At 59.7% G+C, this 24,679-nt stretch overlaps 3 protein-coding genes across 3 annotated transcripts in view; 2 read left to right on the top strand and 1 right to left on the bottom strand.

Moving 5' to 3' along the window:
• Positions 1-7,147: 7,147 nt before the first annotated feature.
• On the top strand, positions 7,148-11,362 carry LOC117640296 (guanine nucleotide-binding protein-like 1). The gene is made up of 13 exons (XM_034376683.1): positions 7,148-7,244; positions 7,346-7,512; positions 7,874-7,985; positions 8,101-8,311; positions 8,400-8,540; positions 8,641-8,860; positions 8,940-9,035; positions 9,127-9,215; positions 9,296-9,421; positions 9,521-9,646; positions 9,736-9,883; positions 9,987-10,127; positions 10,218-11,362. The coding sequence occupies exons 2-13, from the start codon at positions 7,416-7,418 to the stop codon at positions 10,484-10,486; spliced, it is 1,776 nt and encodes a 591-aa protein (XP_034232574.1). The 5' UTR covers positions 7,148-7,244; positions 7,346-7,415; the 3' UTR covers positions 10,487-11,362.
• Positions 11,352-13,142, bottom strand: LOC117640512 (pancreatic lipase-related protein 2-like; the record flags this gene model as incomplete). The annotated part of the gene is made up of 7 exons (XM_034377033.1): positions 11,352-11,568; positions 11,644-11,815; positions 11,912-12,103; positions 12,183-12,434; positions 12,507-12,658; positions 12,818-13,031; positions 13,112-13,142. Coding segments are annotated over 7 exons (1,104 nt in total), but the record flags the coding sequence as incomplete, so codon positions are not given.
• A 3,380-nt stretch (positions 13,143-16,522) lies between these two features.
• The window catches only part of LOC117640388, a 48,835-nt gene continuing 40,678 nt past the window's right edge, over positions 16,523-24,679 (top strand). The window contains exon 1 of the mRNA XM_034376866.1: positions 16,523-17,307. Coding sequence (XP_034232757.1) covers positions 16,805-17,307 — 503 coding nt within the window. The 5' untranslated portion in view covers positions 16,523-16,804. The remainder of the gene's footprint in view (positions 17,308-24,679) is intronic.

Here is a 24,679-nt window from a genome sequence, read left to right as displayed (position 1 = left end):
ACCCCGTCCTGGCACCGGCCGTCCCGTCCCGTCCTCTCCTCCCGCTACTTTCGTTTCAGAGAGGTGACTCAGACCGGAGCCCGGGGAGCGGAGCACGGCAGAGCGCTCTGTGGGAGCACAGCAGTCGCTTCCAGCGCAGCGACCCGCGACAAAGCTCGGACTGATTCCGCGAGTCGTGGTCGTCTCTCTGTCTCTCTCGTACTCAGGGGCACCCCGCTTAGGTGCGAGAGAGACGAAAACTCTCGGAATCAGTCTGCAACGCAGGTTCGTTCAGACTGTTTCGAACCGCGAACCAGGGAAGTGTCTTGCGCAACGAATGAATGGGTTCATTGATTCGGGAAAGCTGCAATCGCCGACCAAGGAAGGACGTTGGACAATCATAAGAAAATAGTTCCACCTGACCTACGGAGAGGCCGAAGTGATTGATAAACTGGTTTGCTTATTATTTTACCCACGAACCGATTGGAACACTCACACATACACACACTGAGGCCTCGCTCGCTCGCGAACACACACACACGCTCACACACACACACACTCACGCACTCACGCAAAATGCAAACCGGGCCTCAGATAAGCACAATAAACAAGCCTGGCTGTGTCAGGACAGCCAGGACAGCCAGGACCGCTTTGACAAGAGACCAAGGATTTTCCAGCTGCACACATGATACATCCCGCATGGCAGCCTCCTGACAGCCTTCTGGCAAGCCTTCTGCGGCAGTCTGCAGGCCCGTTCGGAACGTCCATTCGTCTCTCTCTGTCTCTCTCACAACTCGTCGCAGAGGCAGACAGAGCGACGAGCGGGTTTCGGAGTCAGCCCGCCGCGCGGCCCTGTCGCCGTCGATACAAAGTCATGATAAATTTTATTATTTCCAGACGTCGATCGATTTTAAATGCAACGCGCGTCCGTGGAACAAATCGAATAGCCAATCCTTCCGTTCCCCCTCCCTCCTCCCCTCCCCTCCCTCCTGGAATCCGTACAACTTTTATCTCGTTTCCCTCCCCCCGCAGGCCGCGCCGTCAAAGAGCGACGTATCTGCGGCACGAGGGCGCGGCAGTTACGGTGGTCTGTGGGGTGCAGACAGAGGCAAGCCGGGCAAGCCGACAGGGGGTCAGCGCCAAACGGCAGCAGCGTAGCGCAGCGCTCAATGTACCAATTATAATTGTGTATGGATAAGCATCGGGTTGCCGAGAGAGACAGAGAGAGAAGGAGAGAGAGACGGTGCGACGCCAGGGGGCTGGAAATGGGGCCTCACCAAACGGGCTTCGCAAAACAGTGGGTTTGAAAAGCTCGTAAAAAAGGAGGGGGCGACACGGCAGCAAGCTGACGTCCGCTTTTTAGTTTTATTTTTTATTTTTTTTTGTCTCGCCCCGTCTCGAGCGGCTTTTATGTTCAATTAACTTGACTGCTCCTGGAAGGCAGTAGCGAGGTTACAATGAAAATTGGGCCGTTGGGGCTGTATAGTGTAGGGGCGTTGCGTCACGGCCGATACCCACAATGTAACATGAGGCGCATTTCCCATTTCCTCTATCGTAGGGTTATCTCATCTCAAAGTCGGACGACAATTTCATTTTTTATCGGGCCTCGAGATTCCATTTGACGTCAGAACGAGTTATTCGCGTTCCTTTTTTTAATTAAATATTTTCAATGCGTCGGTTAGATCAGCCGCGCGCATGGTGTGGTGAAAAACAACACCACCTCCTGCTGCTTCTCCTCCTCGCGGGCGAGCCGGCAGCTCGGCCAGGCCCGGCCTGCTGGCCCAGCAACAATTTTATCGAGATTCGTTTCCACAGTTTCAATATCCTTTTGTTTACTTTATTTGTTCTTCCCGCGGTATCCGGCGCGCGTTGTTTAGAAGCGCGCAACGCTGCGTGCTTTTCCAGCCGGGAAAGCCTTCCTCCCCCGAGTGGCGGGCCGCGAGGAAAAAGGCGGGAAAAGCGAGCAACTCCCCGGGGAATACCCGGGAGTTAGCCGCCGCGGGGAAAGCCTCAGTGTGCTCTGTCTCTCTCGCACCTCAGCGGGACAGCCCGTGAGTGCGAGAGAGACGGAGTGACAGACTGCGGCACGGCCCACGGACTGCCCCAGACGCCACTCAGTGTGTGGACCGCGGATCCAAAACAGATTATTAGACTGATTTACATGTCGGCCCGGATTTGAATATAAAAAGCGCGCGGCCCGCTTCGGCTCTCTCGGATTCGCGGTCTTGATTCGGGGCACTACACTGCAGTGGGGGGCGGACCATGTGGCCGGCAGGGCCCCGCCCCGCTGGCTCCTCGCCCCGCCCGCCCCGCCCCGCCCCGCCCCGCCCCGCCCGGATCACGATGGCCGGCCAGCACGACTCGCCCGTCCTCTAGATGTCGAAGCGGACCATCGCAGCGCCGATCAGAGAGCGGCGGGAAGCAAAAACCAGAAAAAAACTGGAATGAAAAATTGCGAAAATTGGGAGGGGTGTAGAAAAACGGAGGATTACTTTGAAATGGCACCCGTTTGATGACACGGCGGCGCAGCCCGCGGCCCCCCAAGACGCCTACACTGCAACGCGATGCAACCAGCGTCACGACAAAAGGAATGGCTTTCAACACGCCGATGGGTGGCGGGGGGATGGCGCCGCGGCACTGCAAATACCTGGAACAACCACAGCACTGAAAAAAAAAAAATCTTTGTGGGTGGAATTTTGGCCAAAACGTGTTCCGTGCTTTTCCCGTACACTTTTTTCTTCCAGCAAGTGTCGGACATGGGTTTGTCTTGGTTTGTCTGACGCTTCCACGCGTGGGACAGTCTGTCCCCCGCCACACTATAAGGCAGGCGTCTCACACTTGTGTTTGCAGTGCAGTGCGCGGTGTGCGGTGCGCCCCGCCCCGCTATTTCCATCCATCCTTTTTAATGTTAGAAAAGCGACCACCATGAAAGCGAGAATCAAGTGCGGCACGCAATCGCACTGCATGCCGGCGCCGCAAATTACTCCTACACTGTGACACGGAGCGCCCCGTCTGAAAGAAAGTCCTTTCTTAAACCGAAGTGAATTAAATTTAATTTTTAGAAATTTTCAAGTAAAGTCATAGTGAATTATCGTTGTTCAAGATAAAGCCTTTTTTTTCGGGCGTTGCCTCTCTTTACGGCACTGTTAGTGTCAGGCATCGCGCATATCAAATATCAGACAGCAGCGGCAGCTGCGGCGGTCCCAGAAATTAGACACGCGCCACTTTTGTGACACGCTTGTGACACGCTTGTGACAACGCGTTGCGTGACGGGCCCCTGCCGTTTCCAGTGGCGGTGCCACTATCGACAGGACAGGGCGCGTCCCGTGGAGCCACGTGACACGTCTGTGACGCGTTTGTGACGCGTCAGTGTCACGAGCGGTGTGACCACCGCGACGCCGCCACTCGTCGTGCTGCGCCATGCACTATCGACGGCAGACTGACTCTGTCTCTCTCGCACCTCTACGCGGCTTACGTGGTACCACACAAGTGCGAGAGAGACAGCGGCCAGGCGCTGTCGTGCGGGGAGTGCCAGCCGGCATTGTCATGTCGCAGCAAATTAAAAAGGAAAGGAGAGTGGACGTCAAAGGATATCAGTGAGTGGATCCTTATCCATGTCAATGCAGACGACAGTGTGCAGGCCGTGCCGCGCCGTGCCGCCATCGAGTTCATTGATACTCGAGCCTCTGCTCGGCTCGTCACAGCTCGTCACGCGACGGCGCCATGGCGCGGCCCGGCGCACCGTCTCTCTCGCCACTCCGCGGGGCGTCGCGGCATCGCGTAGGGGTGCGAGAGAGACAGGGCTACGAAACGATCCTTCGGCCCACCAATCCCAACATAAACCGCGCGTGGCGGTGTAAAACGCCGGACGGTGGACGCGGCTGGCGCGGCGAGACGGGCCGCCGTGTCATTTCGTCCAAATAGCCGCGGAGCCGCGGCATTGCATGACGCGGGCACGGTAACGACGGTAACGATGGCAACGACGGTAACGACGCTCTAGAAGGAGAAGGCCGAGACGAAAAAACGGAATAAAGGACGGCCGGCAGTTAGGGCTGTTGGCACTAATGGAAGGGCAGCAGAGCGGCACCCCGGCATGATTGGACTCACCTGCCTTTGCCGGCCTGGCCTGCCTAGGGGCGGTACCTGCCGGCTCACTCCGCCTCTCTCTCTCTCTCTCTCTCTCTCTCTCTCTCTCTCTCTTCTCTCTCTCTCTCTCTCTCTCTCTCTCTCGTGGTGCCCCGTGCGCGAGAGAGAGACGGAGCGAAGACTGTTCGGGATCAGCCCGCTGTGCAGCCCACCCCGCCGAGCCTGGCCTTGTGCCTCGCGGGTACCTCCGCGGGGTACCCAATCCCAATATGGATCCGCCGCCGCGGGTGGCCTTCGCTCCGAATCTGAATGTGTGTACCCAGTGGGCCTGGCGGCCCGGCGGGGCCCGGCGGGACCCCCAGTGGAGGCCGCGCACTAAGCCACCCGAACGGCGCCAGCCCACGCCAACGCGAGCACGGCCAGCACGGCCAGCACGGCGAGCATGGCGCCAGCCCAAGGAAAATAACTTTGGGACGGTTGGCCGCTCAAAATCCGTGCCCGGGACGATATATTTTACGACTGCGCTATTCAATTTATGGGGGAAATCGCCTTACGTCTTACGTGCAGCGAGGCAAGCGAGGCGGCATGCGAACAGTTATTTAGAAAGGCCGTGATGGCGGGATGGAACGCCGAAGCAGTCGAACGCCGCGACGAGGGATGGCGTGGGCCTTGCAGTGGCGTGGCGCGGCCTGGGGCCCGAGGTAAGGCCCGGGTGGTATTTTTCCGAGCCGAGCGGACTCGGCATTTCTGCTGGCTTCGCCAGGCTATCAACCCCAGCGGACGGGGCTGGCCACAGGCAGCCACAGGCTGGCCGGCCAAAGCAGAGAAGAAAGAGGAAACCGAAAGTAGCCGCTCGTCCGAGGAGTCCGAGGCTTGTCAGGGAGACTTGTTAGGGCGTCTTGTCCCGTCGCCCCGTCGTCCGTATTGACCAGACCCGTCCACCCGGATTTCTTTTTAGAGTGACTCTGCGAGCAAGCCGGGTCGGTCCACCCGGGTCCCGGTCGGCCCGGAGCCCGCAGCCCGGAGGACTTGGAGGAGGCTGGGAGGCAACCAAAGACCCAGGCCGGAGCCTCGGCCCGACCCGACCTTTGACCCTTTCTTTATTTTTCTTTTTTCCCCTCTCTCTTCCTCCCCTATATAGCTTTACCGAGGGTTGAGTTTACCCCCCGCCCTCCCCCGTCCATGGAGCAAGTTGACCCCTGGCCTCCCCCTCCCCCTCCCCCCGGGCCTGCACCGCAAGCGTGTCACAAGGATTTGTCACCCCGCCAGGCTCGGCCGTGCTCCGCCGAGGCACAATGCCCAGCCGAGCGGTTCCGAGGGTTCGTCGCTCTGTCTCTCTCGCACCCCTACGGGCCCTACGGCGCGCCTCGTGAGTGCGACAGAGACAGCGCGACTTTTCGGAGTCGGCCTGCAGACGCTTTGTCCCCGTGCTCTGCTTGCTGCGCCGTCAGGTGAGGCCCCCCCTCCCCCTTACTACCTTTCTTCCCCAGAGGGGGCGGCAAGGACAGCTTTTGCCTTTTCTTCGCGAGAATCCTCCTCTTCCCTAATATATGGCTCGCGAGGAGTAGTCCACATTCAATTTTATAAGTGAAGGCCAAAGCATCGCGCGGCGCGGGGCATTCATGATCGGAATTTATGCCCGATCCTTTATCAGGCCAGCGCGCAATTCTGGGACTGTCGGGGTCGAGGGGGAGGGGAGGGGGGAGGGGAGGGGGGCCTCATCGAGAGCCCCTCTATGCAAGCGGGGTCCACGCGGCGCGCATGCACGCGTGCAGGCACGGCGTAAAAGGAACACGTTCGGTAAATTATGTACGCCCCCTCATCGCAGTGCCGTGGCGTGGCGGGGCGTGGCGGGGCGTGGCGGGGCGTGGCGTGGAATGGGTACTATGCGGCAGTGAGGGCTTCGGATCGGATTGGAAATTAAATCCCGTCCACGCCCCGGCTGCCCCGGCTGCCCCGGCTGGCTGGATCGGGCGTCCCATCGGGGCCTCCTGTTACGCCCCTCCCCCGTCCGGGAACACGGCCTCGAACAAGGGCTGGAACTTGGAGGCAGCGAGCGAGTAGAGCGAGGCACGGCCAGCATGGCCGCCGACAACCCCTCTGCCCCGGGTTGTTCGCCGTGTACGCCCTGCGGCAGCACCCCCTCCACCGCCAACACGGCACCGCGGCCACAGAGTGGACACACGCGCCGCCAGCTGCCGCGCCGCCGCGGACGACGTCGCCGACGTCACCGACGTCACCGAGGCCACGACGAGCCCCACGGGGACGACGAGCGCGGTGCACGACGACGGCGAGCCTCTGGGGAGCCTCAGCCTGCAGCCGGCAGACGGTATTTGATCACGAATTAAAATGTAAATTACGACTTGTAAAATCTGACGTGGATGGGCCACGCCGTAACTCCTCCTTATCTACTGCGCCTCACGCGCGCTCTGCCGTGGCGTGGCGTGGCGGGCCGGGCCGGGCCGGGCTCCAGGGGCTTAGGAGTTATTTAATAGCAAGGTTTTAACTATCGAGTCAAGTCACTGTGGTCGAGGTGGGGGCAGCCGCCCCGGGCCGGGCTGGCCACCGCGGACTGCTTCCGAAGCTCCGTCACCCCTACGGTACGCCCCATGAGAGTGAGAGAGACAGAGTGGCTGTTCGGAACCAGCGTACTGGGCATGCCGGTAATATCTTATTATTACCGCGTCAGAGGCCCGGCTGCTTGACTCAGTGCCGCGCGTGTTCCATGCGTTCCATGAGTTCCATGCGGGGAGCGGCGTGAGAGTTGGATCGCGGAAGGCCATGTGGAAGGCCCATGTGTCGAGGGCATCGCTGAAAAACGATGCCGGGTGGCGGGTTTCAAAGTTTCGAAGTCCAAGAGGTGCTAGAGAAGGCAACTGTTCAGAATCCCTGGCGTGACGCCCCCTCCCCGCACTCGCACTGTGAGAAGCACGTTGGGTGGCCTACCCCCCGGGCGGCCCGCTCTTGGTCTGGACGGCAAGAGCGAGAGCACGTTGGGCTGCCTATGCGGCAGGCGGTCCGTCGGCGAGTTTCGAATCTGCCGCTCGCTGCACTTACAGTGGAGGGAGGAGGGACAGCCAATCAAAGAGCACCGCCGGAGGAGGCGCGAGCAGTACGTCAGATTTGGTTTTGAAAGCCCGAAGACGACACCCTTCCTTCCAATTTAACTGCTCGAAAGGGTAAATTAAGTCGAGAGCGAGAACGGATCCTCCCGTCAAGGGGAAGGGGTTTGGGGAGGGGAAGACTATATTGATCGTCATTTGTTCTTTGTTTTCAACAGCTGAGAGTGGGAGTGGGAGTGGAAGCAAAGTAACCTGCAGAAACTGTTGGTCTCCTCCCTAAAAGCAAAAATGCCACAGGGTCGGAAAAAGGTGCCGTTTAGTGGCAAAGCGAAAAAGCAGCAGCTTCTTGCTAAACGGCAGCAAAAAGCTGTCATTGCTACCCCGGGTAAGCGTCCTCCACTGCTACAATCAATAATAGCCATTCTTTTGCTAGAAAGATCCATAACCTCTGCCTGTCACATTCCATGCCAATGTCTCTTTGTTTTTTGAGGTATTTGTTATTAGTGATTTTGAGACGTGCTGGTGCTGGAATCATAGCAGTTATATAGCCAATGCACAATTTCTCCATGACTCTCTCAATGTCCTAACCATAGTCTACTCTTTATTGTGAGGAATTCTGAATTTTTATACTGAATGTTGAATCTCTTTCTCTGATTTTTTAGATGAATAAAAATTAATTTTACTGCCCACTGCTTTTTTGGTTTTTTACTTTTTTCTCACATCCTTGTTTTTTTTTTGTTTTACAGGATTGCATCATGGTGGCGCAGATGATGAGTCCGAAAGCAGTCTTCCTGGTGACCGAGTTCGCAAACTCAATTCTCAACCCAATGCTAGAGGTTCCAAGTCTAACCCAAACAGGTAAGTTAAGCTTTCGAATGATAAACTACACTTTGATTGAACGTCAAATGGTGTGGACTCTGCAGTGAATGCGGAAGGTTACTCTTAGGATTGATGCATTCAAATTTTGTTTCAGATATGCTCTTCAATTTCACCGTGAGACTGAGGCTGAGATCAAAGAACGGAAGGAGGCAGCTAGGAAGGGAATTGTACCTGTGACAGAGGAAGGTTTTGAAATAGATGCAGATACATACTTTACTCCAGAGTTAGATTTTCCTACTCGCCCACCATGGAATCATAATATGTCAACTGCTGAACTTGAAAGTCGAGAGCATCGATATTTCACAGTGAGTTGTCTGTCATTTCAATTAATTACATTAACTTCTTACATCTGCTTACACAAATATTAATTACAATTTTTATTATTTTTTGCAGGAGTATGTGTCAAAGTTAGAGAAGAAATTTGATTGGAAAGAAATGAGTTACTTTGAATTGAATCTTGAAACTTGGAGGCAGTTGTGGAGAGTCTTAGAAATGTCAGATGTGATCCTCCTCATTGTTGACATTCGGTTTCCTGTAAGTATTATCTAGTATTTGAGTTAAGTCAGTGTGACATTTTTTGTCTAATATGCCACTGGTATTTTATTGTTTCAATGTATGTGAATTATGTTCACAGGCACTTATGTTTCCTCCATCTCTTTACAAGTATGTTACTGAAACACTTAAGAAAGACATGATATTGGTCCTAAACAAAGTGGACCTTGCACCAGCACCTTTGGTTCTTGCCTGGCAGCATTACTTCAAAGAAAAGTATCCGGAATTACATGTTCTTTTGTTCACATCATATCCAGACTATAACCTTCGATTGAGTGCTGATGTTCCTAGGAAAGAAGGAGGTAAATTTGAATTTAGCTTTGTTGTTTCAAGCAGGCAATCACTGACTATCTTACTTAATTTTTACCTGTTATTTGCAAGGTTTGCAAACAAGAAGACGAAGGGGTAAAATGCGTATGGCAGCTGAGGGGGCCCAAAAGCTACTGGAGGCCTGTAAAAATATTGTTAAAGATCAAGGTTAGCCCAGTGTACTTGCAATGGATGTTATCAATGTTTCAAATGCTTTGTTTTTCTTAAGATAGTTGATATTTATCCTCCTTTATTGCAGTTGATCTATCCTCTTGGGAAACAAAAATCGCTGAAGAAATGGAGTTGGAATTTGAGACGGATGAGTTAGAAGTTGCAGAAACTATAAATGTAATTTTAAATGACCCACTCTCCTTATTTTACAAAACTTTTATAAATGTTCTCTAATTTTATACCCTTTGTGTTCTCAGTTGAAAAAGCAAGATACAGCATTTTTGGAACATGAAAAATACAAAGATGGAACTCTAACTATAGGTTGTGTTGGCCAACCTAATGTGGGGAAGTCCTCCTTGCTGAATGCCATCATGGGAAAAAAGGTAAGCCATATTTGGTTTTAACATCAGTGCTGTAAAAGAATTTCTCTTTGACTAAGGTAAATGCCACATTAATTTTTTTCCTTTTTTGCTCTGACTTAGGTTGTGAGTGTGTCTAAAACACCTGGACATACAAAGCATTTCCAAACAATTTGGTTAACAAACACTGTACGACTCTGTGACTGTCCTGGTCTCGTTTTTCCATCAAAGGTTCAGAAAGTCCAACAGGTAAGCTGATGAGCAATATCTAGGTATTGAATAGACCAGTCATTATTTGTTCCTACATATCAGTTTACATATTTTTCATTTTTAAATAGATATTGATGGGTAGTTTTCCAATCGCTCAAGTTCGAGAGCCATTTTCAACTGTGCAGTACATTGCAGAAAGGCTGGACTTGGTTCAATTGTTGAAACTGCAGCACCCGGAGGGAGATGATGAGTGGTCTGCCATGGATATTTGTGATGGTAAAATTTGATTGATTTCAACTTAAATTTGAAGCTGATTTTTATTGAGCACTTAGTTTTGTAAGTTTCTTGTTCTAAAATCAGTCTTTTATTGTATTTTTAGGATGGGCTCTTAAGCGTTCTTTCTACACTGCTAAAGCAGCCCGACTTGATGCCTACCGTGCAGCCAATCATTTGCTAAGAATGGCCCTTGATGGGAAAATTACTGTGTGCTTGCATCCTCCTGAATATGGAAAGAAAAAAGGTTGGTGCCCCTTGGTGACAATTTTTCAAACAGTATTTTTCTACAGATAATTTAGGAAATATACCATTTAATTTTTATTTGGATTTTCAGAATCGTGGGCAGTTCATCCTGAGGTTGAAATAGTTCGCTGGATTCAAGCACGAGAGAAGGACCATGCTACTCCTCTTCAACTGGATCTATCTTCCGATGATGAAGAAGATCAAGCAGTGCTGCAGGCTCAAGGGAGACGGGTGGATGATGAAGAGGAAGAAGGGGACGATGCTGATGGTAGCAGCAATGGTGGTAGTAGCGATGATGATGTTTCCCCTATTCAGGCAACAAACAAATTTGCTGCCCTTGGAGATGAAGATGATGACTGATTATAAGGCTGCAACCAGCTCACTATCAGCACGGATCTGATATGCTATTTCCTGAACAGAGGCCGATGTGTTTACTTGTTTTGTTGAATTGTTCATGTTCCAATGAAAGAATAACTAAGTTGATGCCATTTAAGTAGTCATTAGGGATGTTAGTGTTGTATATTTCTCTTAGATTGGATCTTTTAGATACTCTGTATATTTTTATTATGCATTTTGGCGACCTTAAAGAAACACAGATCATGTTTTGTTGTAGTCTTTATCGTTTAAACCACTTCAATTTGTACTTTTATGTGTGGGAACATTGCCATGATATTTCAAATTTAATGTTGAAGGTCCTTGTTGGTTGTATGAGTATTGTGATAGTTGTCTTGTGTTTTTTCCTCTAATTTAAAAAAAATAATCTGTGATCAGAAGCATTTCACAAACTTTTAATTCACAAACTCACTCATTAATGAAGATAAATTGAAGATTGATAAATTCTGTAACTTTTATGACTGATTTCTTGTGTATGTTCAAATATTATCAAGTGTAGACTTACCATGCTAGACTGTTTTCAGATAAAAACTATTTTTTTCTCTTTTAATTAATGTATCAAATGCCTGAGAGGAATATTAAGAAAAGTTGTAGCAATCAGGTATTTATTTTTATCTCAATATTTTACTTCCTCACATAGTTCTTACACATGCTTGTGTCTCTTAGTTGTCCAAATGTATTCAATTGTGCCTTCCTCGTTATTTCTGCATTGCTTTATTAGTTTCTGTGATACTCTGATACATACTCGAGAAATACGTACCATTTGTTCTTGTCCAACAGCTTTACAATAATCATGTACTTTATTTTTTTCTAAGTAATGAAAAATCTATCTGTAACTGTTTAGACCTGCTTTAATTTCCGTAATTGCCTCCCTCTCGCCCTCACCAGCTGATAAATAATTCCATTTCAAAAAATAAATAATGGAGAAAGGAAAATGACAGTCCAGGCTGCGTACTCCCTAGGCCTGCTCTGCCGAGGGGCTGTGAGGCGAGTCCGGGCGAGCGAACGGGGATGAGGGGTTCGTTTCGAAATAGAACGTTCCCTGCGTGCTGCAACACCAACGAAAACCACCAACATTTTTGTCCGAATCGTGGTTTTCTCTGGGATTGGCTGCCCACACTCACCATCCCTGGTCGCTGCAGTGGTCCTGGTCGTCGCCTAGGTGCGCCCCCGGCTCCCCAGCGCACTTCCCGTTCCTGTACTCCTCCATGGAGGCGCACGGGTAGGCGGGGAAGCGCTGGCTCTCCTTCAGGGCCTCCGCGTAGTAGTAGTAGGCGCGGCGGTGGCTGCACACGGCTGCGGGTGGGTTACACAGAGCACGACGCCATCACCACAGTGACACCTCTCGCCTGAGCTGAGCGCTGAGCGTCTCACATTACACTGGAAACGTACAGATGAAGTCGAAGACGCAGCCGGGCTGCGGCCACTCGCCGCCGTTGGGGAAGAAGTCCCGGTGGCCGAGCGGCTGCGAGAAGCCCAGGTAGCCGCCGGACGAGTGCACCACCTCGACCACGTCGGCGTCGCTCTTGTCCAGGCGTTGCGCGGGCCCCAGGCCCTCGAAGAGGACGCGAGCCGGGTCCAGGCCTGCCAACCAAGCCCCGGGTTCGCGGTTCAAATCCCCGCCGGCGCTGCTTTTTGTCTGGATGGAAAAGCGCGTGGTTACCAGTGATGCGGCGCACGCGGCCCGAGCGCACGGCCTTCCCCGCGTGGCCGGCCACGTGCGCGCCGAGGCTGAAGCCCACCACGTGGGTGCGCGCCACGTCCAGGCCCTGCTGCGCCGCGAGGTGGTCCATGAGGGCGGCCAGGTGGCGGCCCACCGAGGCCGTGGCCGTGGCCGCCGTCTGGTACCACGGCGTGGCCGCGTGCCGGCCCCAGTCCACGGCCAGCACGTTGGCGTCGGCGCGCTCCAAGAACGCTGTGCAAAGGGCGGATTGCGTTAGGGGCGATCGGCAACACACTTTGAACGGGGTTCCTCAGTAACACTTGCCGTCCTTGAGGAGCGGGATCATGTACGACTCCTGGAGGTTGTCGCCGAAGCCGTGGATGAGCACGGCGGTGGGCCGGTCGGCCTGGAACGTGTTGAAGGTGGGCAAGCACGTCCTGTTCATGGCACGCCTCTCCGGCCGGTCGGGGTTCGCCCTGCGCAGCACGCAGCGACGCCACACTTAGAGTAATCCTCCTTTACGTCGCTCTGTCTCTCTCGCACCTATAGGGAGCGCCCCACGAGTGTGACCGAGACAGAGCGACGAAAACGACTGTCGGAATCAGTCTGCAGCGCCGGTGCGTGGCGGGGCCAACCTGGTGTACAGGAGGAACACGACGTCGTCCAGGGTCGGGAGGTCCTTGGGCTGGGCGCCGCTCAGCACGGCGACCTGCGCCTCGCCGCGCCCGTCGGGCATCAGCATCCAGCGCACCGGCTCGGGGCCGCCACCCTCGTCGTCGGGGCCGCCGACCTCCGAGCCGTCGGGCAGCGTCAGCATGGGCGCGGACCGCACCTCGGGGCACACCGGCGCTGGAAGAAATGTCGTAATTTTTTGGAAACGAAAGTCAGGTGGCGACGGGTTTCGCAAAGCCCAGCGAGCCTTGACTTACCGTAGAGAGCTTCCGCGTACATCTCCTCTGCGACCCGGGGTGACACTGGCGCTCGCTGGCCGGTGTCGTCGGCGGGCGCGGGGGCGACGCGCGGGGCGGCCAGGAGAGCCGCCGCCGCCACCAGGTAGACGACGACGCCGCTGTCGGGGGCTCTGCGTCGCGCGCCTCCCATGTCCCCGCGGGCTGTGGCGGCCGTGGCGGCGCCCTGGGGTATTTATGGCCTCGCTGGAAGGCAGGGGGCACTGCTTGGGGTCCTCCTTGTCGCGGACGACACGCCGACCCGCAGGCCGCACCGACTTCCGGTTGCCGCAGGGGCGGGACGCCGCGACCTGCCCGAGGCGGCCGCCAAAGACGCAGGCAGCCCCAACGTTTACCCCGCGGACCCGCCAGGAAGATACACTCGATGGAGTGAAACCGAAACACCGCGATGCCAACCGATTCACGATCCGAAGCAGCGGCAGGCAGCGGCGCGGACGCGATTCGTCCGCGGCGAAGATAAGTCACGCGCGTCCAGGACGTCCAGGACACTGTCGGGCACGCCGGCGGTCGTGAGGCGCTTGCAGAGCGGCCGTCCGTCGTCTGGCGCACGTCGCCGTCGACGTCGCCGGCCTCGGTCTTAACGGTAACAGCACTCCGGGATCGGACGTGAGCTATCTTATCGGCGTGCATGCCGGGCAGGAAGCGCGAGGCCGCGGCCAGGACCTCGGCCAGGACCTCGGCCGAAGAGCCCCGGGGCTGTTACTCCAGACGCCCCTGCGGCGCTGCCGGGCGCTGCCGTTTCACGGCCGGATAAAACAACCAGGAGTCCCGGAGTAAGTGCGTCCGAGCACCGAGTCCGTGGGACCTGCTGCTGCTGCATCCGACGACGACGCCGCGTTCCAGCCAACGGGCCTCTGGCTTGGTGGCGGCTGAGCGCCCGGCGCGGTAGGCAACGCTGTGCACAGCGCGCACGCCAGTGTTACGGGACTGCCTACCCAGGGAGACGGCAGGCGCGCACCGGCAGAACATCAGCAAGAGCACGACGGTGTGTGATGACGCCGATGACTCCCCTGACCCACATGAGGGCGCCTGTGGCCAGGGTCACCTTGGCGCCGCTGAATCGCACGTCGCTCGCCGCCGGCCGCGCCCCGCCGTTGACACGGTTTGAATGCGCCATAAACCGCTTCCGGGGCTCTCAGTTTTATTATTCGCGTTCGGGTTCGGATTCGGATTCGCGCGGCGGGTGATTGGTCATTGTGCGAGCGGCGGCCGCGGCGCACCGCACCGCACATTGCGAGGGACATTCTGGACATCCCGCCTGTGACGGCCACGGCCACGGCGCGGCCAGCTTGTGCCAATGTTACGACCGCCCTCTGAGGAAAATTGATTGCGAGGAAAGGCAACGTCGCCATAAACTAAAATGACTCAATTTTTTGCCGCGCTGCATAGCTTCTGCCCCGCTCCCCGGCGAGTCGGTCATGCTATGCAGCTGCGCTGGCCGCTGGCCGCTGGCCGCTTCGCATTACCCGAGAGTGTCCCGGCTTCGCCTGGCTCTGCGTCCGTCCTCGCCGGGATCAAATCACTATTAATTCCCGGCGGTGTTTCATTCCCGTCGCGCGGTGCGTCTGTCTCTCTCGCACGCTTGGGGCGTTCCGTGTGCGGAGCGAGAGAGACAGGGCGAGCGACGGAAGCGCGGCACTGGCCGCACTCGGCCGGCATCGTCGTCGTAGTTGGGCGTGCTCTTGTTGTTGTTTTCTGCGGGCGTGGCCGCGCGCCGCGCGCCGGGTGGCTCTGGATTTTCGGCCAGCCGGCGGCCAGACCCAGACTTCCAGGCGAGAGGGTGGGGCTGTGCCGGTGGCGGTGGCGCGCTATGTGCTTGCTGCTGGCTGCGTGCTGGCTCAATATCATGAAGAATGTGGCTGTTTTGTTGGCGCCCCAGGGCTCCCGGAGAGGGGGCCGGGCATCGTCTGAGTTTGCCCCCCCTTCCCCCTTCCCCTCCCACACCCTCCCTTTCACCGACAGCCGCTCTCCATTACACCGCCCAGCAAACCGATCGTCCAAAAAGAAACAAAAAGAAAACTGCTCACAAAAAATACCTCATTTTTACACGCCCGGGCAACAAGCGCACGCGGCGTGAAAACAGCCGATAAAAAGTAAAAACAAAAACAAGAGCACGAGCCGAAATTGAAACGCTCCATCCTCCGCCACGCGCCACGACACACGCCACAGCCACACCTCCGATAAATCCTTGGGCCGTCTTGAATCAATTACTCTCCCCGCGTTTCGCGCTCCCGGTTTCCGTTGTGTCCTTTAAGGGTGCTTCCGCTTCCGCCTCAGGACGGCCTAAATATAGTGTAGGAGACAAGTAGGGACTTGCCGCACCGTCGCAGGACGCGGCACGGCGGCACGGCGGCGGGGTCCCCGTCGACGCGGCACCTGTCCGACGACGTCCCCTTCCGCCGCCGCCACAAAAGCCTCTTCCTAATTCGCGATTGTTGTTTTTGTTGGTTGGTGTTTGCTGGGCCGTCGGCTCGGCACGCTCCGGGCCTCGCTCCAGGCCGCCGGCTCCCGCGGAGCAGCCAATTTCGCGAGCGGTCGTTTCGCAAACCTGGCGAGGGTGAGGGTGGCAGGGATGGGGTGGACGGTGGACGGGGTGGGGAATGCGGTGCAGTCGGTGCAACGCGGCGCGAAGGGCTGGCGGGGCTGGCGGGGCTGGCGGGGCGGCTGGCGGGCTGGCCGTCTGACAACGCTGCATCCCCTTGGCGGGGATGGCGGGGATGGCCGGGACGGGGGATGGATGGCGATATCGAGCCGCAGGGGCTGCCAGGCTGCCAGGCTGCCAGGCTGCAGGGGCGGTATCAGCTGAGAGGCGCTGGGAGGCCGGCGCATGCGCGCGGCTGGAGGTGGGGGTGGGGGTGGTTGAGAGCCGAGCCGGGTTGGGCCGAGTCGAGCCGCGCCGAGCCGAGCCGAGCCGAGCCGGGCACGTGGGGCTTTGGGGTGTGCCGGGGCGGCGGGGTGGGCCGGGCCGGGCCGGGCCAGGCAGTGGCAGTGTGGAGAGAGGCTCGCCGCCGTCCGCAGCCTCCGTCCTCGGCCGCGACGAGCGGGTCCGCGCCGCGCCTCCACCTCGCCGTTGTCCGCGCTCCGCACCCTGCCTTTGTCCCCGCCCCGGCACGCGCCCCGTGTCCAAGCAGCACCTCATCACCGCGGTCGTCCACGCCATGCCCCTGGCCAGCGCCTCGCCGCGCTAGCCCCGCCGAAACGTCGCTAGCCGCGGCGCAGCGCGCACCGGCCCGGCGGACTGGGGCCCGGGACTGGGGACTGGGGGGCCCCACCAGGCCCAGGCCGGCCAGGCCCCGCGAGGCGAGGCGAGGCGCGAGGCACCGCGAGGCTGCCAGCCGCAGCCAGCGCCAGTGCTTGCCAGTCGCATGGCCAGAGAGGAGCGCGGCGGTCGCGATCACGCGACGCGAGGCACGAGGCCAGCACGCCAGCACGCCAGCACGCCGCGGGGAGCGCCATGACGCCTTGGCACTGCCGTGACTGCCGTGACGCCCCGGCCACGACGCACCGGCCATGAGGCCATGACGCGGTACGCGCGCACCGCCAAAGTGTCAACGCCAAAAAGCAACCCAAATGTGATATCGAGTCAAGTCTGCACGTGTGCACAGTAGGATTAAGTGTGTGAATAGTGAAAAGTGATGTCGTGACGTTGCCGCCATGCTGTCCTACATGATCCCCCCGTCCGAAGACAAGGCGGGCAGCAGCCCGCAGCAGGCGGCGCACCGCCAGCAGCCCATGGTGCCCATGGTGCACAAGGCGCGCGCCCGGCAGCACCCCGCCGAGCCGCCGCCACCGCCCCCGGCCTCCAACGGCCACCCCAACGGCAGGACCAACGGCGTGGAGGTGCCCGTCAACGGCCAGCACCACAGCGCCGCCACCACGGTGGTGGTCAACGACGGCGGCAGCACCACCACCACCACCACCTTCAGCAGCACCAGCAGCATCAACGGCACGGTGCACACCACCAAGAAGATCATCAAGACCCACCGCGACCAGCCGGTGCTGGCGCCGGCCTCGTACGGGGGCATGTCCACCGAGAGCTCCGCCAGCAGCTTAAGCACCGCGGCCTCGGAGCAGGCCAACACCCCCACGTCCTCGTGCGGGGACAAGCCCAAGCCCAAGCTCCTCGCCAACGGCACCAAGAACCCGGGACTGAAAAGGTGGGTGCCCTGCAGCGAGCACTGCGGCGGCTGCAGAGGCTGCACCGGCTGCAGTGGCTGCGCAGGCTATTCTCGAACAGGCTGCCGGCCGGCCGGCGTGGCGCACTGCCTTGGCACTGCCACTGCCGCGAGCTGCACCGCCTCGCCAGCGTCGCCAGCGTCGCCAGCGCGCCCGCGGCACGTCACCCGGCGTGGCATGGCGGCGCGGCGGCGTCGCGTCGGGGTGGCAGGGCGCGATCATAAGGCAGCGCAGAGCGGCGCAGAGACACGCTGCCATCCGCAAGGGGGAGGCCCGTAAACCGCGAGGCTACACAGCCTGAGGGGCAGGGCGGGTCAGCCCTCTTATCACGAATGCGTATCGAAGACGAAGAGGGACCATTCATTTCGGTTATGTCTTGGGGGTGATTTTCTGCCTCGAAACGCCGCTGATGTCGCTTCCGGACGCCCCCTCCGCCAGCATCCGCCTGCAGTGGAAAGCAACAAAGTAACTAACCGAGCACGGCGGCACGGCGACGGCGGTACCCGGCGGTACTGATGGCCGCGGACCATCAGCGCGTCTCGTTTGTGGTGGAGCGGAATGCGCTGCCGTTTAGGGGCCGGGCCGTCTCTCTGATGTCACGTCACGCGAAGGCGAGGGGCTCCGGCGGACGCAAAACGGACAACAGCCCGCCGCTTCCTGGGACTCGAACCCGCGTCCTCGGCTCGCCGGTGAAAGCCGAAGGAGCGCGCCATACCGGCGGGTTGTTTATTATTTTTTCCCCGGACGCACGGCGGCGCCGGTCGGTGGGAACATGCAGCACGGCGATGTCGATGTCGAGGATGTTGCCGCGGGCGCCGGCCGCGCTGCGAGTCGCTCTGTCTCTCTCGCGCCCTAGCGGGGTGCGCCATGAGTGCGAGAGAGACAGGGCGACGAAAGCGCACTTCTCGTTCGGAACCAGCCTGCTGGCCTCTGGCGGCCTCTGGCGGCCCCTGGCGGCCCCTGGCCTGTCTCAACGACTCTACAACAGCGTGTGGGCGTAGCGGCGGGCTGACCGTGTATCGCTGAGGTTTGCACCTCCCCGCCGTGTGAGTGAGTGAGTGAGTGTAAGTGTGAGTGTGCGCGCGCGTCTGTGTGTGTGAGTCTGTGTGAGTAATGACAGGTCCTGCGCTATTCTTGCCCCGCGGGGAGGCGCGGGCCGGCGAGTGGGGCAGGTCAGTTCCGCGGCGCAGCTAGGCGCAGCCGCCGAGCCGGCTAGTCGAGTAGTCGACTAGTCGAGTCTCGTTCGATCCTCTCGAAGCAAGCCGCCCCGGCATCCCCGGCACTGCACTGCATGACGTATTACTCCCCGATCGAAATGGACACGCCAGGACACGCCGTCCCATGCGACGTACCGGTGCCGGAGTCGGTGCCGGGGCGCGTGCGCGTGGTCGGTCAGTGGTCAGTGCTGGTCGTAAAGCTCGACTGCGTGCGCGTGCGTGGCGGCGCGATGCGTGCTTGCGTGCGCGCGCGGTACCGTTCCATTCAAACCCTATACGGGGCTTCCTTCCGCCGAGCACACACTGGCTGCTTCGCTTCGCTTCGCCATGCCTGGCCGGGCGTGCTCGAGCTGGCCGTGCACCGCCCGGAAACGGAACGATGCTCATTTTCTCGATAGTTTGGATGAAAAACAACAACAGCAACAACAGGGAGTGAAAGTTATTGCAAAGCGGGTACTGTATGCGCTTCGCGCGGCGGGGCGCGCTGCCGCCGCCTGCACCTGCACTGCGATGCAGAGCAACAAGGACAATCAATAGGGACACGCCGAGGCCCTCCAGGCCGGCTGACTTGCGGCGCGCTCGATACCGCCGTAATTTGGAAGTCGCGCCAGGCTCTGTTGCCGTCTCTCTCGCACTCGTGTGGCGCGCCGTAGGGGTGCGAGAGAGACAGAGCGGCGAGGCGCCGTTCCGAGCCACCCTGCAGGGCGGCGCGTGGCGGCAGGGCGCCGTCAGCGGCGTCTCGCTGCACAAAGTCGATGGATAATTATTATTTTGTGACTCGGCCGGACTGGTACGGCACCGGCCCCCCCCCCTCTCTCCTCGGGGTCGGGGCGGAAGGAAGTCGCCGCGCCGTACGCACCGAAGGCACCGAAGGCAACGAAGGCACCGAAGCCCTCGATCATCGAGCCACGCCAGGACTGCCCGCTAAGGCCATGGCCGCGCTGGCTTGTCCGGGCGCCCATTAGGACCCATAAGGACACGGCGCGTATGCTAAGCCAGGACACTGCCAGGACACTGTCGAGAACCCCGTCGGGAACCGGCGCAGGTGACAGCCACAGGGCTCGTCAAACTTAGCTCTGCGGGCGTGGATCCAGATTGCGGCGTGGGCGTCGCCCCACCCTTAAGGTGACAAAAGCCGCCTGGAAGGTAGACAAAAGGTCGCACTTCGCCTCTGTAAGTACTATTGCTGCATCCCCTCCCCCTCCCCACCCCCTGAACTCTGGATCCGCCCTTGCTCGTACGCCACAGAGTACCTACAGTGCCGACGCCCCCGGCACGCGATGCGATTCCCTCCGCTCCGCCGACTCTACATCCCCCTATTGCTTCTATCTCTTCGGCCCGCCGCGCGGCCCTTTTCGGCCCTTTTGGGCCCTTTTGGGCCCTTTTGGGCCCTTTTGGGCCCTTTTGGGCCTGCCTCCCTCCGGCTGGCCCCGCTGGCGACGGAGACACCCCCGCCGTCGAGGGTCACTACCCTCCCCCCTCCACCGCTTGACTCCCCATCCCCGTTCCGCGCACAGCACTTTGGCTGCCTTCGCGAAGCCCGGCGAAGCCCCGTGCACGCTCGATTGATAGATGACAGGAGGGGCCGCGAGACCCGCCGGGCCGCCGCCAGCAGACTCATTTCCGAGCGAGGAGTCTCTCTCGCACTCACGGGGCGTCCCGTAAGGGTGCGAGAGAGACGAGCGGCGAGGCGACGCGCCCGTCAGGGGCGGCGCGTCCCCGCTAAAGCGCAGCGCTCCCTCAACACCTGCCCGAAATAGCTGTCTGGACGCTGGTCGGGTCGATCTGGACGGACTGTCTCTCTCGCACCTATGGCTCGGCCAAAGTGCGAGAGAGACAGAGCGACGAAAGCACGGTACGGGATGGCCCCCCAGGTAAGGGAGGGTGCGAATATCTGGCTTTATTTCCGGGCAAGGCCTCCACCCCCACCCCCACCCCCGCCCCGGCGTGTTGGCTCAAGCTAGCCGGAAGCGCCCGGATAGCTTCCGCACTGTAAACGGCAGCCTTGCAGTGTGGCAGCGCCCTGCCGCCCCAAATCACTAATCACGACACTGCCCTGCTCGGCCCTGCTCTGCTTTTCTCGCCACGGAAATTGCCCGTCTATTTTTTTCCCGCCCAGACGGCGCCGGTAATGCGCTCATTACGGACACCGACGGCAGGCAAGGCAGGCAGCGCTCCGTCTCTCTCGCACTCGCGGGGCATCCCGTTCAGGTGCGAGAGAGACGGAGCGACGAAACGCTCAGCCTCTCTGGTACACTGTGGGCATAGTGGGCCACTGGAGGTGCAGGGCAGTCCATTTGGTGCCCCACCCGAGCAGCGTGGAGCCATGGTGGAGCTGAAAACGCGTCCGCCGGGGACTGGTCTCGCGGCTCGCCGTCCACGGCGTCCACGTCCGTCGGCACATCCTATCGCGGAATCGTTTTGCCGGCCCGAGGGCATTCATCATCAAGCGGCGAAGCGCGCGGCAACAACCGTGTATCTCGCCGCGGAGAGCGATTCCACAGTGCTTTCTCTCTCTCTCTCACCTCTCCGGGCCGCCCAGCGAGTGCGAGAGAGACAGAGTTTGGAGTCAGCGAGTCGGCCTGCAGGTGGCCGATCCGGTACACCGTGATAGCGTGGCCGCGACCGCCGCGACTCGACTCGCCGGCAGAGAGGCCCGACATGTTCATTCCGCTGTTCGGTCCCGGTGGCCGCGCGTCAAAACTGCGAAATAATTACAGTGGCGGTCAAGCCGAGTGCATCATTAGTCGCTGCCGGGACTGCAGTCGCGCTGTCTCTCTCGCACTCACGGGGCGTGCCGAGGAGGTGAGAGAGACAAGCGCCGCTCTGAATCGCTCTCAGGCCAGAAAGGAGGGAAGAACAGGAGGCAGTGCTTCTGCGTCCTGGCCGTGCCGGCCGTCTGGGCAGTGCACGGCGGTGCACTGGCGGCCTGGCGGGCGGCGGTACCTGGTCGTAATGGCTTCATCCATTGGGTGCTGCCCGGGCTGCGCGGTGCTGCGCGCTGCTCGCGTGCCCCGCGGATGTTCCAGTGCAGCATGCTGTTCGCGGAACGGCGGCGCGCCACCGCGGAGCACTACACCGCGGAGCGCAGGAGGCGAGGAATCCCGCCGTCGTGGGTGGGGGAGGGGAGGGGGAGGTGCTCCTCTTCCCTCGCCGTCGAATTCACTCCACTCGGCTTTTACGACGTCGTTGTTGCGTTCGAGGTTCGCGGCGGCCAAACAGCGGACTGAGTCTCCGCCTCGCCGCTGCTCGCAGCTCGTTACGGGGTCAAGTCTCCGCAGCGCCGGGGACCTGGTTCAACCCCCGGCGGCGGCGGCCTACGCTTTGTTTGTTTGTGATGAGCTCCCTTTTCATGAAAGGCCCGGTGGAAAAATCGCGGTGCACCTGGCTGAGGGGCAGGGGGTCGCTCTGGGAAAGTAAACAAGTTTATCTGCGAGGTTCGCTCCGCTCCGCGAGGCTCCGCGCCGCCGAATGGCTTTCCCGGCCGCGTCCTTGTTCCGTGACCCGGGCCGCGGTAAGGGGTTGCAGGCTGCAATACGTCAGGGACGTCGGGCTGGCTGATTTCCCTTATCAGCGCGCCGAGGGCCGAGGCCGCGAATAGCGCACGCCAACCAGGACGGCGGCGGCGCCGCGGCGGGGCGGGTAGCCCGGGCCCGCAGCCAAACTCGTCGCCGTGCACGCCGTGCCGCGGGGAGGGAGGGAGGGTAGCGTCGCGACGCCGCACGCCACCGCCGCCGCCACGCTCCCTCGGCCGCGCCGCCACGCCCCGCCACGCCCCGCCACCCCTCGTATCGACCACCGCAACCCCAGCCCCACCGCAGACATCCGTGTGTAGGTCGGGGCCGGGCCGAGTGGTACCGACACCACGGCGACGCCGGTACCGCCGCCAACTTGCCTCGACACGTCGCCGACGTCGCCGAGGAGGGCGTCACCGCGTCACCGCGTCACCAAGACGGTCGATGCGCCCCCTGGCCGCCCTGGCCGCCCTGGTCGATGCGGCTATTCGCGGCGCGGATTACCAGAAGGACGCCGAAGGACGATTGTCACGTTGCCGGCCGCGCCGGCGGGGTGCTTCGAGCAGTGTGGCGACGCCGGGCGCGCGGCCACGCCCAGGCGACGGCACCGCGCCGCCCCGCGCCGCCCCCAGGGCGTCCTGGCGTCCTGCAGAACGGCAAAGGGGCAGCGAGGGGCAGGACGGTGGCGGCGAGGCGACCAGACCCAGGGGCCGCATGGCGAATTCCTAATGGATGAATCCCTCTCACGCCCGCGGGGGCTGCAGGCTGATTCCGAACGCGAAGCGCCGTCGCCCCGTCTCTCTCGCACACCAGTGCGACAGAGACAGGGCGACGAAAGCACGGTTGTTCGCTGGCAGTGTGGCACCCCTTGAGGCCTGCCCAACTGCTCGGAACACGCAGACTGAAGCTAATCGTGCTGAAACTCTCTCCCTCTCTATCTCTTTCCGCTCGGGGTTGTCAATTTTTTTTCGCCTCCATTTCGTTCCCCTTTTACTCGCACTGCTTGATCTTGGCATTGCCCTTCAGGCTTCGGCCGGGCCGTGACGCTGCGCTCGCGCCGCACTCAACGTGGGCGCCCCGCCCCGCCCCGCCCCACCCCCCGCCCGCGCCGCGCCCCACCCTGCTCTGCTCCTTCCAGCCACGCCCTTTACAGACCGAGCCTTTCACCCCCTCCCCTCCCGCCCCTATCGGCGCAGACAGATCGGGCCGAGTCGATGCGGCCGGTGTGCGCACTGTAAGCGTTGACGGATGTCTGCAGCCTCGCGAGGCTGGGGCTCTCCTCGGGGTGGCGCGAGGCCGACGCGCCGAAACGAACCTCGGCGTCGTCGACGTCGACGGCCAGGTTCGCGCGCTCGACACACGCATCCTGTGAGTCGGTGTGAGTCCGGTGGGCCGTGGCCGTGCTGGCGCTCTCGGCGGCGTCCACGAAGACCACGACGAAGACACATCTGGCGACGATTACCCCCACCGCGTGGCGGCGGTGCGGTGCGTGCAGCCGCGTGTGTAATGAAGGCCCGCTCGCCGGCCGCCCGGTCACACCTTGGCTTGCCTTGGCGCGGCCATCACGATAATGATAGCAATGATAGCTGCAGCGTGCAGTCGATCGAGCAGAGCCAATCTGGCCTAAACTCTGGGCGTGTGTGCACACACTGCACGCAGGGGGAAGGCGCGATAGCGCCGGCGGGATAGTTGGATAATAAACCTAGCTCCAAAAAAAGCCACGTAATTAAAGTGTAAACACCATGGAAGCACGCACCAACCCGGGAAAGAAAAATTCCGAGCTCGGCGGACCGAATTCGACCGACCCTCTGCTTTTCGCTTCGTAAATTTTTGCTGCAGCCGCGAGGGCACACGGCGTCGCGCGGTGTGGTACTACACCTCCTCAAGGACTGATATGATTTCCGACGTGACTCGCCGGAGTGCACGGAGTGGCCCCCTGACGCCATTCGTGCACCACCTGCCAAGTGTGTGACGCGTGACGCGACGCTCCACTGCCGACTCCTCTTCCCGCAACGCAATGTGAACGTGTGTGCGCGCGCTCGGCTGGGGCCGCTGAGGCGGGCGACTCTTTTGGAGTGGCAGCAGGCAGACTCGAACCGTCGTCGCTCTGTCTCTCTCGCACTCACGGCGTAGTTAGGGGTGCGAGAGAGACAGAGGCGACTGCTTTTGGAGTGAGTGAGCCTCGGCTCTCGCGGAAGCACGCACCGCCCAGTGGGGCCGGCCGTGTGACAGAGACAGTCGGCCCGGAGCCTCGCCTCGCGACTCGCGACCGTGAACTCGGCCGCGCTGAATAGCTTTTTGGCGGCGGTGACGTCACCGGCGGTCCGCCAAATCGGGCGGGGCGGGGCGGGGCCACTCCGCCAGCCACTCCGGGAACCAATCGCAGCGTTTCCTCGTTTGCAGGACAAGGGCGGTGATTAATCGCACAACGGTGCTTTCGTCGCTGTCTCTCTCGCGCTGGCGGGGCGCGCCGTGAGTGCGAGAGAGAGGGACATAGCAGGTAGATTGCGGTCATTCCTCCGCGGGCACGTGTGGCGGACTTCTTTTCGGAGCTCGGCTAGCCTGGCTTATCCCTGCAATGGACTGCCTGATAAGGCCAGGCAGTGACCAGTGCGACCGGC

The sequence above is a fragment of the Thrips palmi genome, unplaced genomic scaffold (assembly GCF_012932325.1).
Source record: "Thrips palmi isolate BJ-2018 unplaced genomic scaffold, TpBJ-2018v1 HiC_scaffold_12, whole genome shotgun sequence".
Classification (NCBI taxonomy): Eukaryota; Metazoa; Arthropoda; class Insecta; order Thysanoptera; family Thripidae; genus Thrips; species Thrips palmi.
This window is presented reverse-complemented; position numbering and strand designations above follow the sequence as displayed.